This window comes from Lontra canadensis, unplaced genomic scaffold, assembly GCF_010015895.1.
Source record: "Lontra canadensis isolate GAN:19392208 unplaced genomic scaffold, GSC_riverotter_1.0 scaffold118, whole genome shotgun sequence".
Classification (NCBI taxonomy): domain Eukaryota; kingdom Metazoa; phylum Chordata; class Mammalia; order Carnivora; family Mustelidae; genus Lontra; species Lontra canadensis.
In genome coordinates this window covers 228,353-248,751 of record NW_022631112.1, presented here as the reverse complement: position 1 = coordinate 248,751, position 20,399 = coordinate 228,353, and the positions used below count along the sequence as shown (strand labels likewise).

Sequence of the window (20,399 nt, the reverse complement as noted above, 5' to 3'; positions counted from 1 at the left end):
CACTTTTCCCCCGTGAAGAACATTCTCTCTGATGAAAGCTAACAACCTCTCATCCATTCAGCGGGTAATTACGGAGCAGCTATTATAGATTAGGTTCTCGTCCTCTTGGTCCTGGACAACGGCAGCAGATAAGACAGACCAGACCATTGCTCTCCCATTGCATTTTGGGGAAGATGGACAGTATACAAACAAGAAAACGTCAAACGGTACAGTTGGCTGCAAGTGCCTCCCCCCACCCCCAAAAGACAGGTCTACCTCCTAACCCCTGGAACCTGTGAATGTGACCTTAACTTGGAAAACCAGATTTAAGTAAGGATCTTGAGATGAGGGAGTAAGCATGCTGGATTATCAAGGTGGACCCTACATCCAATGACAAGTGTCCTTGTAAGTCACACAGAGGAGACAGAAAGAAAAGGCCATGAGATGGAGGCAGAGAGGGGGGTGATGAGCCACAGCCGGTGAACACCTGGGGCCACCAGAATCTGGAAGCAGCAAGGAAGGATCCTTCCCAAGAGCCCCCCAGGGGGTTAAGCCTGGCCTACACCTTTGTTTCAGACTCTGGCCTCAAGAACTGGGAAAGATTTAAGTTTCTGTTGTTGTAAGCCTCCCTCTTTGTGGTAATTTGGACATCAACCCTAGGAAACAGTGGCTTAACTGGCAATGTGTACCAAGAAGAGAACAGGGAAATGAGACAAAATATAAACAGGGACTCAAATGGGACCACCATAAATGATGGGAACGTGGGAGGCCCCATTGTGGAGGCCCCATCTGAGTTCCCTGAGGACGTGGGAGATGGGTGTTCTGAATCTCTGGGGCAGCAAGTGCAAAGGGCTCAAGCTGGGAATGACCTTGCTGTGCTGGAGGACTAGAAAGTCAGTCGCTATGGGAGGTGGAGGGGAGAGTGGTAAGGAGATGCTGATACAGGAAGGGACCAGAGCCTGTAGGGCCTTGTAGGCCTTGAAACCTGTCTCAGAGAGACTTACAGTTAAAATGACTTGCAAATGCCCCTACTAGCAGAGAGAGAAGAAAGTTATGCACTTGTTACATAGGTAAATGTGAGCATATTCTAAACATTTTTGTAGTCAGATTATAAGCCGAACCTTTATCATCTTAATTAATGTAATCCCATCCCACTCTTAATTCTATATGAACAAGAATGTCACAAATAGTACATCAGAGATCAAACACCACAGCACACAGTAGAAAATCCTCAGTGGGATCCTTTATTTTGTTCATTATTTATAACGTGAAATTTCAACCTTTAAGGGCGGTTTTCTACCAGTTCAGCCAATGACTTGGAACACCACCTTTTCCTAATTCCCTGGTGTAGCAGTCCCCAGGGCATGTCCAAGGGTCGCAGATTCCCCAGGACCAGCAGGAGTGGGTTCCAGGGTTCCATGACGCCGGCCTCCCCAGGATCCCACCGCTTCATTCCTGTCGGTGATCAGCGAGGAAACGGATTGTACTACTGTTCACTTTTTCAAATCTCAGACCTACCTCATTTACATGTCAAGAAAATGTTCTCAAGTATAATAAAGTGTTCATCATTTTCCTGGAGTTCTTCGAATGCCTGACATTCATTTCTTCCCTACCGCTAAACTTCCTTTCTTTTTCACATTATCTTTCTTGATTGCTGCTTATTGTAAAAACAAACAAACAAAAAAACACCACAAAGATATGGATTTGTTGTGCACATTAGCAGGTCTGTACAGAAAAATGCACAGAAGTTTTATATACCATTTACAGTGACAGCTCAGAGTATAAGGTCAAGAAGGAAGACTCGGGAATATTAGACGTGCTCTGAAATAAGCCTGCAGAGGGGACCACCACTGTAGTTTCACCAGAGATTTCCCTCACCCGCTGTTCAACAGTGGCAGACCCAAAAACTGTGCAGTTAAAATACACAGCAGTCGCTCCATGTACTGCCCCCAAGCCCCCCAACTTCTGAATCTGGGGCTCTTCCACACTCTCTTGCTCTTTCATTTATGTTTAACGGAAAAAGCTAACAAATCATGTTTTAGCAACTATCCCCATAGAGTGTCGCGACTGACCAAGATTTTAATGTGTTTGCGAAGAAGTCTTACTGAAACGAGCGCGATGACTATTTTCCAGGAAACAGTGAGTGAAAAATCATTTTAACCCCAATCTGAGGTCAGAAACTTGCTTTTTGGGAGTCCCCAACTGCTGTAAGCGAGACAACTGTAGCAAACCCTCCAAGACAATGAGAGAAAGCCTGTGACAGTCTGCTGTATGCACCATGGGGAGGAGGTATCAAAGTTCATCGTGGTTTTTTGTGAGATCTTCCCCGTAATTGGTAGCCTGGCTCCCGACGAACATGTTCCAGTTCTCCAATATCTCCTCTTTAGTTAGCTTTTCATCCTGCAAGAGAGAGGAAAGATCTCTGTCACAGAAGTTCTGGTAACTCTGAGGAATGGCTCAGCGTGAAACTCCCCTAATTTCATGGATTCTCAACATTTAAAATAGTGCATGTCATAATTAAGAGAAGCAGCCAGGGACCCCCTTCACCCACCGTCACCACCCGGCAAAAATCAGACCGCGGTGAGAATCTGGTTACGTCCACAAGCAGTGCTGGTTTTCCCAAAACAGGCGCCGAAGAAGAGATCCACTCCCCTTTTTGGCCTGACTACAGAACTCTCCTGTCTCCCAGGAACGTGGAGCAGCGATCGAACTGGGAAGAGGCAGGGCTTCTTTCTAAATCTCGTTTATTTATGTGGATATTTATCAAAAGATACTCAAGGGCTGGGCGTCTGAGCCAGCAGGACGAGCTTGCTTGGGGATGTGCACCCTTGTGCCTGACACATTACAGATGTTTGCTAAGTGTCTGCTAAGTGTCAAACCGGTCCTCAGAGAACTCAGGGTATACCTCTGAAATCCATGCCCGGCCCACAGCCAAAGAAGTGACCGTTTCTGCAATCCTTAGGGGAGGGAATTAAGTATGTGGCCCTTAGCGGACTATCCAGGGCTGTCTGGGCCTCTAATGAGTTCACCGTGGGTTATCACGGTATTGGCTTAAGCTCCCAAGTCTCTAACGTAGGGCAAATATGCGAGAAGTCGATAAGGACACCGCTGCATGGGCCACGGGCCAATGCTATGACAAAAGAAGCAAACAGAACCCATCTTGTGTAAACGGTCTCCCTTCAAGGAGTGATTCCAGGAGACTGTGAACTACCTTGTCTTTGTCTGACTCGTACACCAGGTGCCTGGCCTCGGCCTGAGCGTGGTCATAGTCCTGAGGGAGGATCCAGTGGCGAATCTCATCTTTGTCCAACTTCCCATCCTTGTTCAGATCCCGGAACTCATTAAACTGCTCCCGTTCCGACAGAACCCAGTCTGGCTCGGGGCCGTTCTCCTCGTGGGAGAACATATCCGCTGGAAGGGAAGGTGGTTCTCGGTTAGCAGGACAAGCGGGAAGGCAAGTCAAGGAAAACCTGAGCTGCTGAGGTTTCGGAGAGATGATGGCCCGTCGGGACCCCGCACCCAAATGTCTGGCGGGCAGTGTCCGGAGGTTAATGACGTAGTGACTTAGCTGCCGTGCAGTCCGCCTCGTGGAACAGAGAGAACGGAGCTCAGGAGCCAGAAGATGAATCCTGGCTCGTGCCTTAGTTCAGGGACCGGGATCTTGTTATTTACTTCAGTGAGTCTTAAGTTGCCTTGTCTGTAACTTGGAGGTAGTAATTTATAAATCAGAGTTTCTACGAAGATTAAGAGGATCCTTTCCGTGAAAAAACTCTACAAGCCAAACTGGCACTATGTGGGTGAAAAAAACAGTAATAAAGACCAACATCAAGCACTTCCTATGGTCCAGATAGTATATATAAAATACTTTACACATTTTTTTTTGTTTAACTTTCACAATAATTCTAGAAGTAGCTACTGTTACTGTTCCCATTTTATAGATGAAAACTCTGAGGCAAAGCCTTAACCCAAGGACCCACAGCTAGTATGAGCTCGAGGCTACATGGGAACAAGGCCACTCTGCTCCCACCCCTGGTCTCAACCACTTATTCCTATTGTTGTTTGTATCATCTCCAAAGGGCTTCCCCAGAGATCATTTTATTTCATCCTTATAACAATTCTGTAAGATGAATTATTATATTTTATGAAATGACTGGGAAAGGAAAAAAAAAATCTAGGTACATTGCTTGCTAAGTCACTAGCTCTCCTTTGAAAAGACAGATACCCTGTGGGCAGTTTTCTCTTTAATGGAAACACAGCTTGGAAATGCCAAGTGGTAGGGAGAGCAGGTAGTGAATGAAGGAAAAAGAGAGGCAAGACCCTTGGTTCTGCTACAAGGCAGAGCCACACCTGACACTGCAGACTGTTTTGGAGCAAGGCTGTCACATTTATTAGCTAACTTGGGCTTCATCAAGTCCCACAAGCGTGTGTGCTGTGTATTCCCATTTTCTGGATGAGGAAACTGAGGCTTATCAATATGATGTGACTCCCACAGGGTCGCACAGCTACTAAGTGGAGAAGCCAGGACTCCCAAGCCCGGTGCTCTTCCCACCACACCAGATCACCACCGGTTTTCTGCTCACTCCCAGCAGAAAACAAGGCTCCTCTGTAAATGAAGTCACTTGCTGGGCAAGTCCACACGTCGGGCCTCCCCTCTGCCTGTGAGCCACTCAGAATTGTGTTTTCAAGCACCATGCCCCACATCTCCCTCCCTCCCCGGTGTCAAGAATGGAGTGTTTCTTTTAGGCAGAGTCCCTCAGAGTTTTGCCCCTGACTTTGCACCGGTTCAATGTAGAGTTCAGGAGGGCCAGGAAGAGCACACACTTTTAATCAAAAGCGCAACATGGCTTCTTTCAACGCGTCAGCCTTTTCTGTCTAATTCCATCACCACCGTCAAGGCAAGGCATCCGCAGCTCTGAGCTGTTCCTAGCTCGCACCCTGGGCACGGGGAAGGCTCTGCGGCTCGCGCCCACGAGGAACCTGTCAGTATGTTATTCTCCAGACGTAGTGCCACCGAGATCGCTTTAATTACCACGGCGAGAGCGACCTGTCTGTTCCACACACCCGCGGACAGCGCTCGGGCCTTCCGATCAAAGATCACTTCTGCTTAGAAGAAACTTTGCTCGTCATTACAGAAGGCACGATTCTCGGGCCTGGGGTGGCCAAGCAACGCAACCACGGACCAGGGACCGACGGCGAAATGCGTGTTGGTCTTGTGCCGAAAGGTAATTAACTGCCTCTATTAACGGTGAGCACGAAGATTATCTGCATCCCATCCCTCAGATGACTTTCCAGCATTTACTTTATCAACACTTGGGAGTCGCCAGGGGAGGGCACTGCTTTAGGGAGCCCTGTACCAGAGCACCCATGTGACCGCGGTGAGGGTGAAATGGAAAGTTCCAGTTGGCCTGCCCCAGTCCTCTATGCTGGGAGGCCTACCGGCTGCTCGGAAGGGCTCTAACCAGCAAGGCAGCTTCTGACCCGGCCGCATGAATCTGACTCCCACTCCCGCAGTGCCCAGTACCCGAAAAACCCACTTCCTGACGCTTCAATGGAAGCCACCGGAGCAAAAGGCGGGCTGTGGTACTCCCAATGAAAGCATCAAAAACCAGAGGCAAGGATGACCAAGCATGGGGCAGCTGTGCCCTCTGTACAAGGAGTCACCTCTCTAAGGAAGAGGCCCTTCCTGCAGACGCCTGGGCCTGTAAACAGTCGCATTCATCCCAGCTCCACCTGCTCAGTGCCTCGAGGCCCTACGGACCCACCATCTGACTTTGGGGTCTTTCCCCTGACCCAGTCTGCTCTGGCCTCACTGGAAATCTGTGGGATCTCCACACCCATTTTGTAAAGGTAAAACCAGACAGGGAAGTGGGGGCCACCTCTCAGAGCCGTGGGGCCTGCTATTGGCCCCTGGGTGAGGTCTCCCAAGTGCATCCCAGATGCTGTACCCTGGGACTGGTGTGACAAGTCCCTCTCCAGTGGGAGGGCAAAGGAGTGACAACTTCAGACTTGCAGCTGTTGCTAAAAGAGACGTGCACGGAAAGCAGTTTGAGATGTGGGTGGAGTAATGGTGCCCCTTGGCATGTCTGAGGATGGCCTAGCAAGACCCCAGGCCACTTACCAATATACTCATCTTGATCCACAAACCCGTCCCCATTCTTGTCAATGTCCTCCAGGGTTTCCTAGGAAGCAAAGGGCAATAGAGAAGGCAAGTTGGAGGCGTGCTCTAAGTAAATCTGAGAGTTCTACCTACTGTCCTCCTCTGTCTGGCTTTTATGGCTGAAAATGCTTGGAAACTTTTGGCTCACCTCCTTACCTCCCAGGGCAGTAGTTTCTTATCTGTGAAAAATAGGCAGTGGCTTCTGTTAGTCCTTCTTCTTCCCCCAACTTTAAGAGCAGAACACTCTCTTCAAATGCAAATGTAAGTAAAAGCCCAGAGGGACTCCGATTTTTATCAAGAAGCCCTGCCAGGCCAACCATGCCCACCATCCAGCCAAATCATCCCCTGGGGTACTGTGAAGAACCCAGACTGAGAACCACTGGACCAGGTAATCACAAACAGTAGATTTCCAGGGCCGAGTGGATGATGAGGACTAAGTGGATGTCATAAAAATATGAAACAATAGGCAATTAAGACGTAAAAGTATATTATACTTTTGGACGTATATGTGCTACACTTGGTGCATTTGACTTCTCAATTAGGTTTACTGCTCGGGTGAGTAATTAAATGACTTTCCTTTGTCAGATGTGTCCTGGGCTGAAGCGAACAGCCAACCTGAAAGCAGGGAGCCAGTCCAGAGGCACATAATGCACTTATGGACAATTCCCCCATCTTCACGGTCCCCTGGCAAAGTAGCTATCGCCACATGGATGGTGGGTGGTAGAAGAAATTCTGAGAGCCACTGCCCAGTCCTTGGTGTCACGGTGATCACGAGAGGGAAGCACGAGGCAAGAGGGGACCCCATCCACCAGCTGGGCAACTAAAATAGTCCAGAGCTAATTACAAACAACAAACTCTAGCCCCTTGTTTCCCAGCATCGAAGCAGTTAGAACTGGCCTGGGCACCTGCCCAAGAAATAGGTGATGGCATTTATTTTACTGTCACGGAAAATGAAGACGTTTGGGACCCCACCAGACACTATGGAATGCCCAGCCACCCCCCAGAGCCTTGGTCAGACCCACGTACCCTCCCAAGCCCCACTCCTAAGAGAAGTGTCCTTCCAGCCAGTTTTAAATCCCCCTGTGGTTTAACAATCACTAATTCCCTTTCAGTGTCTTTTTCTAGTTCCCGCAAGGCTGAAAAATGGGACAGAGACCAGCTAGTGGATCACTGAACCCATCTGCTCTTTCCTGGCACACATCTAAACTGTATCTCCCTGCCTCGTCCTATCCAGAAGGAGCCCGTGGAAGGTAAAAGGGAGGGACAATATTGGCCACAAGAGTAATAGCAGACTGTTGCCTTCTCTTCATTCCCCTTCTTTTCCTTTGTGTCTCCCAGCTGGTTGTTCCAGGATGACCAGGAGGCCACGAGATGGAAGAGTGTCTGGGTATAAGGTGTCTGGGTATCTGATAGTACTTGGGGAAGCACCCAGAAGGCCCACATGACTCGGACCATCTGCACGGGACTTGGTAGAAGCAAAAGTAACCTTTGTTTCCCATGGCTGGGATTGGGGCTGTTTGTTACAGCAGCTAGGCGGCCCTGACTAATCTATCAGGTAGACAAGGATTCCCAATGTAGTCCACTTCAGAACTCTTTTCCAACTCCCGTCCGGCCGACAAATGCGCTCTCTTTGCAAGAAGGGACAAGTTTTTGGTACAGATTTAGCTCTGGTCTTTTCCCAGCTCAGGTTCTTTAATGAACTTACCAAAACCACAATTTCCTTCATATGCTCAAACTCCTCGGGGTGCAGAAAGGCGGTGAACTCCTCCCGAGTAGCTGTCTGGTCACCGTCGAGGTCTGCGGCCTTGAACCTTCTCTCATCGCGTGGCAGCATCTTTTTAAAGGTGTGATGATCTGAAGTATCCTGAAACTCTGCAGGGTTTCCTGCAGGATGTGTGCAGTAATGTCTGAACTGGGCTGCTACGGAAAGCATTTCCTTCCAGACCACTCATCCTTAATGCTTAAACAGTACACACGGGACAAAAGGTCCCAAATCCACTGAGTTCTCTGAAACATTTCAGAATGCCTTTATCTGTCCCTTCATTCCCTCCCCTGCAATAATCCAGGCCCTAGCAGTTTATTGGGGGCATTATAGCAAGTGGTTAAGAGTGCTGGCTTCAGGCCACATGGTCATACTTTTCTTTGCAGAACCCTGCTTTCATATCATTGTTTGATCTAGAACACACACAGGCTCCCCAGTACCCACAACATTCTGTCTAAATGTTTCTGTCTGGCTCTTAAGATCTCCCTTAACCTAGCCATGAGTGTGTGCATCTCTGGCTCTCCTCAGACCTATCTCCTAGCTCTCTCTCCCACACACCCAGTGGGGCCGCACACTGTGCCTGCACACATCCCTCTAGCATTCCCCACAAACAAGCATGTCTTCTATCCAAACCCTGTCCACTGCTGAATACACTCCTGTCCCTTTGCTTCCCCAGCTGACCCACCTTCCCCTCTTGTCTCTCTCCAAATACATATCCATTCTTCAAGGCCCAACTCCCAGGCCACCCTCCCCCAGGAAGCCTTCCCTGAGGGCTCCAGCCGTCTTTGGGATCTGAAACTAGGCAGCATTCTGAAGCTGTCCCACAGACACGCTTCATCTCTACCCCGTTCTCTTTGTTCTTTATGCCTCCAAGATCGTAAGCTCAGATTGGGCAGCAACCGAAGTCACATCTCACGATCCTGAAATGATGGCCTGAACCCGAGTCAAGATTCAGATGCTTAACCAAGTAAGCCACCCAGGCTAAGTCACTCATCATTGGGCCCTGGACCCCTCCCACTACTCACCACTTACAGCCTCAGTCAGAGTAAGCAGCTCTGTACATTCTTACTAAGCAGAGGAGGGTGCTACACAAGGAGGTTCTGCTTAGGGGGTTGTGACATCTCCCTGAGGCAACAGATGTGTCGAGAGAGAGGACAGGTTCGAGCAGGGAGCTTGTTCTGAGGGCCCCAGCTGTGCAAAAACTCAGGCAGCACCTCTTACCTAGGTAGTAACCATAGGTGGCTTGTTTGTATTCTTCCCAGGAAATCTTATCGTCTTTGTCCCGATCATAATCCTTCCAGACTTTGGCAACATTATCATAGATGTATCTTTTCTGCACTCGTTTGATCCAGGTTTTCAGCTCCTCAGTGGTCACAAAGCTGTCCCCATCACTGTCAATCCGATCAACAATCTTCCTGTAGTTAAAAAAAAAAGCCAACACCAAACCTGCAAGTCTATTATCAAGACTTAACATGATCCTGATCCAGAAAAAGAGCAAACACCATAGAATCTAAAATGAATAAACAACTGAAATAAAATCAATGATCTGATCATGCTGGGAGGTATCTTAAAGTTTATCTTTTCTGAAGATAATATGCCTCTCCCGACCCAAAGCCAATGGCAGACACGACCAGGGTGGGCCATGCCCTCTGTCCTGATAAACCCAGATGTGCCTCGGAATCCTTCTCAACACAGTGCCCTGAAGCTGGACAACTGATCAGAGCTGATTTGTAAGATGAAACCTAGCAGTCCTCTCCAGGTGCATTCTGACTCCCTCTCTTTAGAGTGATGGCACCAAGGCTGAGGAAATGAGATGACTTTTCTGAGATCACACAGCTGGTATGTGCTATGACCGGGTAACCGGGCTCTAGGGCCAGTGCAAAAAAACAAACAACAACAACAACTTGAAGCTTAAAGCAGAAGGAGACCAGACCTTATCAGTCAAAGCCTAAGACGTCAGGGGTGAAAGCCTTCACGGCACAGAAACTATTCAAGAAACTTGACCAGCTGAGCACCCGCAGGAGCCCACACCCCTGTCCTCAGGGTACAGATGCCTCGGTCCACTCGTGTTTCCTATTCCACAGCTGGCCCCCAGTCCAGCGACTGCCCCCAGTCCAGCGACTGACTCTACTGAGGTACCCCAAGCCCGAGTCCAGAGCAAACTTCAGGTCGGGAACTCCCCAGTGTCCACCTTTAGGCCCGAGGATCCCAAGAGAAGGAAGCTGTCCCTGTGGGGAACTTCAAGGACACCCACAAGCTATTTCTAATGCTTAAAAAAGTCTGACTCTAGTAGTCCATTCACCTGGGATGGGGTCACCCAGGCTAATTAGCGATTTGGTTCTTTGCTTTGTGCTGCAGCCTGTCACCTCACTGGTAAAACTTTCTTACTGTCAACTGAAGTTCTGACCGACAGTTACTCTTTGATTAATTAGAAATGGGTATGAATTCATTAGTACGCGTAAAGTCTCCATCGCCTACCTGAGTCTGGGTAGGGAGCTGCTCCTCTTAACTCAGGAAAACGTAAGCACTCCCAACAGCTTCCGGGTGTCCCCTCCTCAGCGGCCATTTTAACTGGTCTCAAGACTGACAAAGCCTCCAGGCTTCCTTCCAGGGAATCACAGCCCCTCGGGGTCTCAGTTTCCCTGACTATAAATTGGAACACCTGTTCTGCAAGGGATGTTGTGGCGAAGAAAGGAGAGAATGTGTGCCTGGCCTCACTGAGGACAGTCATCTAGATCACAGGCGGATAGAGAACTCAACCGACACCCAGGGAGGACCAGAGCGAGCAAAGACCCCCGGCAGGGCCTCGGGCAAACCTGGAGATGTGCTGCAGCCACCTGCAAGGCTGCCCATCTCTGCTCCAGATGCTGCCTAACTTGTGGGAATAAAAGTCGACCGTGTCAAGAGAAACTAGAAATCAGGGTCTCTATGTGACATCACTTGTATGGTACTTTACGTTTTCTCTAAGACCATGCTGCATGTCTGTGACTGCATGTGGCCCGTGGGCCTCCACTTTGCAGCTCCCCGGCCTATGTGTCCCCAGTGGCTTTAGGACGGTCCCCTTTTCAGAATCTAACATCAGGCAGTGATTGCCCGGATCCAGCCACACTCCCCCTCAGCAGCCCAAGCTTGGTGGGGGCGGGGGACAGGGAGGCAGCTGTTCCTGTTCCAGTCTGTCCCAGGCGGCACCCACCGCTCCCAAGCCCTCCCCTCTAGCCTAGATTTACCTGACGGATGAGTGGTGTGTCCTGTCCCCATCCGGTGGTTCAGACCGCAGACCGGCTGTCCTGGGTTCCCTCCTCTTCCCCACCCCCACGCTAAGCCAAGAGCAAGCACGCACAGTTCTACCTCCCACATGTGTCTGGATTCACCCTCTCCTGCCCTCGGGACCGGCTGGGCCTGCTTCAGGCCCTCATGGCTACTCCCCAGTCCCTGGTTTCTCCATCCGTGCCTCGGTCATGTTCTCTGTCCTGTTGCTGGTCTCATGTTCCTAACAAGTTTTGAGGATGCTAACGTTTTGATCATGTACAGAGTAATGTCCAGTCTCCACCTCACAGAGATCCTTTCTGCTCTGCCCTGTCCCTTTACTGTCCCACCACTCCTCACCCCCAGAACAGGTCTCAACACCTTTGCAAGCAGGTTGTTTTCACTTCAGGAAAGACTCGCTCTGCTGGTACGCCGGCAAACTCTGACCATCCCGCTGGTTCTGATCAGATGGCGTCCCCGGGCCCCCAGGTCCATCTGGAACCTGCAGCCCTAGGGGCTCCTTCTCCAGATTGTGGTCACCGTGGTTTGTACGTGGCACCATCACAGCAGTTACGTGCAGTGTCTGCTTGTGTCTCTCTCCTCTAGTCCTGACGGTAAGGACGTGGAGGCCTAGTGTACAAGGTCTTTACTTTGTATCTGCCTGGTACCTAACACAGTGCCTGGCACACAGCAGCCGTTCAAACGTTTGCTGCATGACTAAATGAGTGATGTGGGGGTGTGCACACAGGGACCAAATGCAGACCAACTGCCTGCACTAGTTCTCGCCACTAGGCTTGCCTGTCATGATGAAGGCACTAAAACCGGAAGCTGTTAGGACAGCAAACTACAGAGTTCCCTACTCTACATCCCAAAACCTGTCCTCCTGCTCTCTGGTGGCAGTGCTGCAAATGGCGGCCTCTCAGGGTCCCAGAAGAAATCAGTTACCAAGTGCTTCAAAGCAATACAATAGACCGAACCCATCAATGGCCCCCATTGTTAAGTGCCAGACAAGAAGAGAAACTACTTCTCTGCAAAATAAAAGGTGATTGTTTGGGGATGACTTTGAAGTTCAAAGATCTTTTTATCTTAGAAGGCAGCTGGTGCACCTACACAATAGGTATAATTTAGCCTCCTATTTTAACCGAGCACATTGGCCTTTGGTAGCCCTGGCAGCACAGGGATGGCTGTGTTCTTTTTCATGTAGCAGGACAAGAAGATCCTCCACCCCCAGGAAGCAAGTTCCGGGAGGCCTGGTGCCCAGTAGGCCAGGTTAATGGGAGCCCCCACCCCACCCCAACACACACACCAGAGCAGCCCTGCCTCCACCTGGGACCAGGTCTTGGGGCTGACTGCTCTGTGGAAGGGTTCCCAGGTACCTTTGCACAAGGTGAACGGTATCCCCAGGGGACCTAGAGAGAGAGACTGCAGTAATGTATCAAAGTTTTGTGTTCCAGGTTTGGCTCCTGATTCAACTGCCTTCACCAGTGAAATCCACAATCTGCCACCACACCCTCCAGCTTTTTGCCCTCGTTGCCAAAGGACTGGGTGCCTCCGCAGACAGCTGCGGGAAACATAAACTGGGGGACCAGTTTCCACTCTTAACTTCCCACTCCCTATCCCCTAATGCCCCTCTTCTCTTGAGAGGATCTTTATACCCCTATTTCTGCTATTCCTACTATTAGCCGGATGGCAAGAACATCTCTGCCCCCGCCCAGAAATCAAGCCTCTCCTTCATCTGCCCCTAAATCTTTTATCCATTTCTGTTTATCCTGGAGACCTTCTTAGCAGTGCCACTAACCCTAAACCCCGGGGAATGGGGGGGTGGGGGTGGGGAGAAGAGGGAAACTGGGAGGGTGGGGAAGAGCTCATGTCACTGAAATGCCACGGCGCACAAACTCTTTTGTACCCTCCGCCCTCCCTTCTGATGCAACCGAGGGTAGGGGGCGGGCCCTGACCGCCTTGGCTCCCGTGGCCGCTGCCACGTTCTCGCCTCCGCGCGGGAAGCCACCCCGGCCCGGGCGCGGTGGCGGTCTCCACGCCACGGTCCCGGCACCCCCGGGCAACTCCGCGCGACCCCGCCGGCCGCGCCCGCCGGTCCCCGCCCTCCGACCGCGCACCCGATTTCGCTTTCGCTTTGCCGGGCGAGTCCCGCGTGGCGGCCGCCCCGGTGTCCCCGCGGGCACCTGCGACGCCCCCCAGCACGGCCCGGACCGCGGCCTCACCCCAGCCTCTCCTTGCTCTCCTCCGAGGTGAGCTGGTCGAAGGTCTTGGAGTCCTCTTTGCCCAGGAAGGCCTCGTGGTCGTACTGGAAGCTCTGGTTGTCCTCGGGCGGCCGCTCGCCCAGCTCCGAGTCGGGCCGCACCACGCGCTCCTTGCGCACGGTGGGCTTGGCCCGCAGCGCCCGGGGCGCCAGCGCCAGCGCCAGCAGCAGCCCCAGGGCGAGCCCCAGAAGGCGGTCGCGGCCGCCACGCGCCATCGTCAGGGCAGGAGAGCGGCCCGCGGGGAGGCACCGAGCGAGCGAGGAGGACGGCGACTCGGAGTGGGGGCTCCCAGCGCGGCGGCGGCTGCGGCGGCGGAGGAGGGGACGGGCCCGCCCCGCGCCGGAGAGAAGGGGCGCGCCCGGGGCCGCGGGCAGGGAAGCTTCGGGCAGCCGGGCTCACGCGCCCATTGGCCGCCGGGCTGCGGGGGGAGGCCGGGGCAGCCGAGCCACGTCGCCAGCCGGGGTGGTGGGCGCGGGGCTCGGGTTTCGCCTCGGCCCCTCCCAGCGATCTGGTTGCGAGGGGCGGGCCCAGGCGTACTGGGCTGGGGACTGGAGGGCTCTTAGGAAGACGGGCAAGAAGTTCTTTGTCAAGCAACAGATGTTCGGGATAAAATTCTCTCTCTCTTCTCCCAGTTCCGGATAATGAACGGAGGGAGAGAGGGAGGCGCTGCCTCTCCCCAACTTCCAGCGGGGCGCCAGAATCCCAGCCCTGGACCCCATCCCAAGATTTGCTCCTACACCAAATTCAACCCCACTTACCCAAACTTGGGAGTCTGGTTACAAACACAAGAGACTGGAAAGAAACCAGGGTGGCCGAGGTCCCCTAGAAACAAGGGTCTCAAACCCAAGTGTCGAGGAGGGCCAAGCAAGTGGCTTCAGTATGACGGGGGCCAACTAAACTGAGCAGTCCTGCGCGTTCCAGCTGCCACGAGTGCAAGGCCCCAAACTGGGAGATAGTTCCACTTCCCAAAAGAAATCAGAATTTCAGATGTCCGATGTTTTCACTTCTGAACGATGGCAACTCATTTTACAAAACACCAAGTGATTTAAACAAATCTTGTCTGTACATTAAATGCAGAGTAATGCTACCGACATTGAGAAGCTCTGCAGAACTTTTTGCAATCATGGAAATGCTCTCCATCTGGGCTGTCCCGTGGTGGTTATTGAGCACTTTGTGTGTAGCTACTGTTACTAAGCCTTTTGGAATTTTAATTTAAATTTAGACTTAAATAGCTACATACCGCTAGTGGCTGTCATATGGGACCATTTGGGTCTAGGGCAATGATTCTGAGTCACAGCCTTTTGAGACTCATTGAAATCCATGGGCCTTCTTCCAGAAAAAGGCACATACAGCTATTGGCAGGAATGGTTGATAAAAGTGTCAGGAAATCCCGATCTTCTGAAGCCCTACTGATGAGCCTCAGGTGAAGCATCCCTAGAAAACTAAAGGTGTGGTTGAAGAGAGGAGAGATCTTTTCCTTTATCTTGTTCAGCCCCCCATCCTGACCACCTAGAAAAGGTCACTGAGCTGCCTCTTGCAACAAGGACACCAGGACATTATCAACATAGATCCAAATACTGTTTTTATGAGGACTTCTTTTGTTCTTTTTTTTTTTTTAAGATTTATTTATTTATTTGACAGACAGAGATCACAGTAGGCAGAGAGGCAGGCAGAGAGAGAGGGAAGCAGGCTCCCTGCTGAGCAGAGAGCCCAATGCAGGGCTCAATCCCAGGACTCTGGGATCATGACCTGAGCCGAAGGCAGACGCCTAACGACTGAGCCACCAGGCACCCCTGAAGACTTCTTTCAATCAATGAATAATTCATGTGTGCCCATCATGGCCTAAGCTCTGGACGGGATGCTGAGGATACAATGAGGGACAAGGTAGTCACGGTTCCTGCAGAGCTTAGCGTTTTGTAGACCAGTCAGTAAACTAAGCACCTGCTAAATGACAGGACTGTGATGGCTACTAGTTTACTGAGTAGCAAATCGGTGTGACAGGTGCTGAGGGAGGAAGGCATTCGGTGTTATGAGGGTAATCAGAGGGTCAAGACCCAGCTTTGGGGATCCACTGAGGAAGGCCTCCCAAAGAAAGGGACATCTAAAGAGAGACTGAAGGTGAGTAAGCTAAGCCAGACAGCAGGGGTGTGGGTATATACGCGGAGGACAAGGTCATGTGTGACCTGGCACAGAGCGGTGGAGTTTGAGGTCATATCCTTGTGACCCCATACATTCCCACCTGTCTGCAGTGAGATGTGGGGATATAGTCCTTGGTGCCTTACCAAACCTGAGCTGACTTCTCGTGGGGCAGGAAGTGTGGTGCTAGAGAACACACATGCTTCCCATAGTCAGTTTAGAGGCTTGACTTTCTAGCAATAGAGAGACATCACATACTCATAAATACTTTGGGTGTAGAGGAGCTCCCTACTAAAATGCGAGGGCCCTGAGGTAGGTGGCTTTGTCCCTTCAGTACTCATCACACAAGCAGAATGTGAATTGGGTTGGGGGGTGGGAAGAAGGAGTTGGAGGGGGCCCAGAAAAAGATCAAGGCTAAAGAGGAGGAGGATTAGGAATGGACTAGGGAAGTGGGTGGAGATTGGAGACAGTCTCTGCTTTACTTATTCACAACTTTGCCACAGGCAGGCCTGGGCCCCTGGGTTTGATCCAGACTCTCAGGACTGAGGATGGCACATCGTTTGCCCTGTTCTAGTTGGCTTTCTGCCAGACACTAGTGGTTTCCAATAGTTAGACTGTTCCAGAGGTAGTCTTGGCTCCTGTGGGAATTACCAGAGAATTCCACTGCTGTGAATCTGGAAGAGTTTATATAATTTCCCCTGGGATGGCAGACACTTTTTTTTTTTTTTTAAAGATTTTATTTATTTATTTGACAGAGAGAGAGAGAGCACAAGCAGGCAGAGAGGCAGGCAGAGAGAGAGAAGCAGGCTCCCCACTGAGCAAGGAGCCTGATGCGGGGCTCGATCCCAGGACCCTGAGATCATGACCCGAGCCGAAGGCAGCGGCTTAACCCACTGAGCCACCCAGGCGCCCCGGCAGACACTTTTTTTGTTTCTTCTGGTGAAAGCTAAAATGTCAAAATACCGCCCCCCCCCCGTTTTTAAAGTACCTTGCTTATTTGGAGTTTAACTTTTCTTTACCATTTCAAAGATTCCATTTATTTAAAGTAAAAAAATCCAACGAAACAGTTCACTTACATTGAGCCCCACGTCAGGCGTTCCAACTTTTAAGACATACATTTGAGAGATAAGCCTACAAAACGTTAACTTTGAAAACTGACAGAACTCATATCCCAAGCCCCACAAGCCTGTAGGGAGTCCAGGAACCGCTGTTAAAGGCCTGGTGGGTTCAGGCTCATCAGCTTCCGGGCCCAGCTCGGGAATGGTCGATGCACCCAGACTTAACGTGAGGGAGGTTCACTTCTTTATATGAAGGCATCCGCCGGAGCCACAGTATCTCCTGGAAGGGAGCTTTTATACACACAACGCCCTGATTTTTGCTGCTGTGGCCTAGGGAGTCTCTTCATCACTTGGCTCTGGAGACCAGCTTGTAGTCCCTGTCCTGTGGGACTCTAATAATTGGTGTCACCCAGAAAGGAGCTCATAGTTGTATCTGGTGCCCTGAGTTTTGTGGCGGCTGCCAGGGGTGCCTCTACGTCGCCGGGCTCTGGCGGCCAGTCGGACTTATATGCTGGGTGCACAGGATTATAACCAAAGGTGGCAGAGTTCCTAAAGAGATGCCACCCCTGGGGCCCAGCAAGACCCAGGAGCTCAGTCTTTCTGGGAAAGAGACCAGCTGATCATCATCAGGCTGAGACTTGAGGAGCAGACTTCTAATTAAACACACATCTAGGGACTGACTGCGATCCTCTCGAGAGACGTTGGAAGGCAGGCTCTACCTTTAGGCTCCCTCTCTGCTGCAGTCTCGAGCACCAGTGTCTCCTTGAGGGTACCTGTGTCTGGTGCCCGTTTGGGTGGTTGCTGCCAGGGGTCCCTTTACCTTGCTTGGCTCTGGAGGCCACTGGGACCTATGTTTGTGATCCCACAGGACTATGTGTATTTGCATACTTGTAAAAACTGATACCTGAGGGTCTGGCTTCTAGTAAGTCTGAATCTGACTGCTGAGATCCTCCTCTTTGGGACACTTCAAGTCTTGGTACATCCTCAACTACAGGGAGCCCTTAAACCTGTCATTGGCTGCTTGGACAAGTGCCAAGGATTGAGAGACAACAAAGAGATGAGGCAGGGTTGAGTGACAAGTTTCATCCCCTACACAAGGCCACTCCTTCAAGACTAGGAGAAGGCACATTTTCATCTACTATATAGAAACCAACACAGAGAGTCAAACAAAATGAAAACAAACAAAAATAAAAACAGAGGAATATGTTCCAAAGGGAAGAACAAAATAAAACCTCAGGAAAAGCTTTAGTGAAATGGAGATAAGTAATTTATGCTTATCTTTGATAAAGAATTCAAAGTAATGGCCGTAGGGATGCTCACCAAATGAGGGAAGAATGGATGATGACAGTGAGAACTTCAACAAAGAGATGGAAAAATAAAAAAGTACCAAACAGAAGTCACAGAGCTGAAGAATACAATAATGCAACTGAAATATACACCAGCGGGGTATGTGACAGCTGACCATATGAAGCAGAAGAAAGGATCAGTCAACTCAAAGATGAGTAGAACTCACTCAAACAGAGCAGGAAAAAAAAAAAAGTGAAAAAGAGTGGAGATCACTTAAGGGACAACATCAAATGGACTAACATTCTCATCATCAGTCTCCCAGATGGAGGAAAGAGAGAGAAAGGGGGCAGAAATCTTATTTGAAGAAATAATGGTTGAAACTTCTTTACTTGGGGAAGGAAATAGACATCTAGATCAAGGAGCCCAGAGTGTTCCAGATAAGAGGACTGCAGAGAGACCCACACCAAGACACAATCAAAATGTCAGAAGTTAAAGACACGATGACAATAGAGCCCCAGGAGGAAAAAAAAAAAAAAAAAAAAGTGCTACAAGGGAATCCTCCTAAAATCATCAGCAGACTTTCCAGCAGAAATTTTGCAGGCCAGAAGAAAGTGGCATGATATAATCAAAGTACTGAAAGAACAAAAGCTTCCAAACAAGAATACTCTGCCTAGAAAAGTTATCATTCAGCAGTGAAAGAGAAATAAAGTGTTCTCCAGAAAGCAAAAGCTAAAAAAATAAAGTAAAATAAAAATTAATAACAACAACAAAAGCTAAAGGAGTTCACCAACAAACTGGCCTTATGAGAAATGTTAAAGGGCTCTCCTTAAGCTGAAAAGAAAGGGTGCAAATTAGTAATAAGAACACACATGAAGTTGTAAGCCAGCTACTTTACCAGAGACAACCAGGAAAAGACAGCTAAGAAGAGCTCACCTGGGGTCAGAGCATACCTCAAACATGGATCTCAAGAAACTACCCTTACAAAAGATTATGAGTTTAATGGGATCAGACTGGGGAGCTGTCTTTGCCCCAGGACATTATCTAAAACCATAGAGTAATTAACTGGCAATTCATGGTGCCTAAAGTTGGTTGCAGCATAGGGAATCGTCAGAGAGCTCTGCTTAGAGACTGTCGTTCCAGGGTGACCACGTGCTTGTCTGAGGAAGCACCTCCCAGGGAGCAACACCAGAGGCTTCACAATGTGGGAAAAGAGATTTCCCTAAGAGTCCAGCTAGCAAATAAACAAGCCAACAACAACAAAAGACCTGGAGGAAGAAGGCCAGGATATAGTTGTTACGGTGTGTTATCTAAAATCATCCAGTTTCCAAAAAAATGACAAGCCATGCAAAGAAATATGAAAATATGACTCATGTACAGGAAAAGAAGTAGAAGTGACAGAAAGTGTCAGTGAAAGAAACCAGATCCTACAGCCAGCCAGCCAGCGATCCTGTAACCGGCAAAGCTACCTTTCATAAGTAGTGATGAAATAAGGACATTCCCAGATAAATAAAACCAGAGACTTCATTGTCATAAACCCATCTCACAAGAAGTACAAAACTTCTTCAGGCAGAAAGTAAATGACCTAAGAAAACAATTCAAATACACACACATGTACTTGCACACACATAAGCACCAGTAAAGATAATAACATAATTATAAAAGGCAATGTAAATGCCTATTTCTTCTCCCCATACTGATTTTAAAATGTGTGTGTAAGAGCGCCTGGGTGGCTCAGTCAGTTAAGCGTGTGCCTTCAGCTCAGGCCGTGATCTTGGGGTCCTGGGATGGAGACCGACATGGGGCTTCCTGCTTGGGGGGTTGTGGGGGAACTAGTTTCTCCCTTTTCCTCTGCCTCTGCCCCGCTCGTGCTCCCTCTCACTCACTCTCTCTTTCAAATAAATAAATAAAATCTTTAAAAAAATAAAAGGTACATATAAAATATGTATATAGTTGTATTGTTAGACCTATGACATATAGATATGTAATATACTTGGCAATAACAGTGTATAGGAAGTGGGTAGGAACAAAGCTATATTGGACTGTATTAGACCAGATGATAACTCAGATAAAGTTGAGTCCACAGGACAAATGAAAAGAACCAGAAATGGCAAATACAAGGTAAATATAACAAAAGCTATAAATATATATTTGCTTTATTTTCTTTTCTCAACTCCTTTAAAAGACATTGAATTATATAAAGTAATAATTATAGCAATGTACTATTGGGTTTGTAACATAGCTATAGATGTAATATGTGTAAAAATAATAGCACAAGGGGGAGAAAGAATAGTTACGGAGAATGGACATTTCTATATTTCATTGTAATTCAAAAAAGTAGATTCTAATGAGTTAAGACATACAGCATAAGCCTTAGTGCAAGGACTAAAGAAATAACTAAAAAAAATACACAGTGAAAAAAATCACTAAGGGACTGAAAATACAACACTAGAAAACATTCACTTAATGCCAAAGAAAGCAAGAAAGGAGGACTAGAGAGACAAAAAAGGCAGAGG

At 49.3% G+C, this 20,399-nt stretch overlaps 1 protein-coding gene across 1 annotated transcript; it reads right to left on the bottom strand.

Annotated features, from left to right (window-relative positions):
• Window positions 1-1,195: 1,195 nt before the first annotated feature.
• RCN1 (reticulocalbin 1) lies at window positions 1,196-13,706 on the bottom strand. The gene is made up of 6 exons (XM_032840945.1): window positions 13,367-13,706; window positions 9,120-9,313; window positions 7,842-8,020; window positions 6,098-6,158; window positions 3,191-3,390; window positions 1,196-2,379 (listed from the first exon to the last, which is right to left on the bottom strand). The coding sequence occupies exons 1-6, from the start codon at window positions 13,618-13,620 to the stop codon at window positions 2,272-2,274; spliced, it is 996 nt and encodes a 331-aa protein (XP_032696836.1). The 5' UTR covers window positions 13,621-13,706; the 3' UTR covers window positions 1,196-2,271.
• Window positions 13,707-20,399: the final 6,693 nt, after the last annotated feature.

Bases quoted from the DNA above. Each gene is read 5' to 3' on its own strand.
- RCN1 (XM_032840945.1), bottom strand. From the start codon at position 13,620: ATGGCGCGTGGCGGCCGCGACCGCCTTCTGGGGCTCGCCCTGGGGCTG. The intron at 6,159-7,841 runs GTAAGTTCATTA...TTTGCTTCCTAG, and splicing joins TGAAGGAAATTGTGGTTTTG to GAAACCCTGGAGGACATTGA. The intron at 2,380-3,190 runs GTAGTTCACAGT...TCTCTCTTGCAG, and splicing joins ACGAGTCAGACAAAGACAAG to GATGAAAAGCTAACTAAAGA.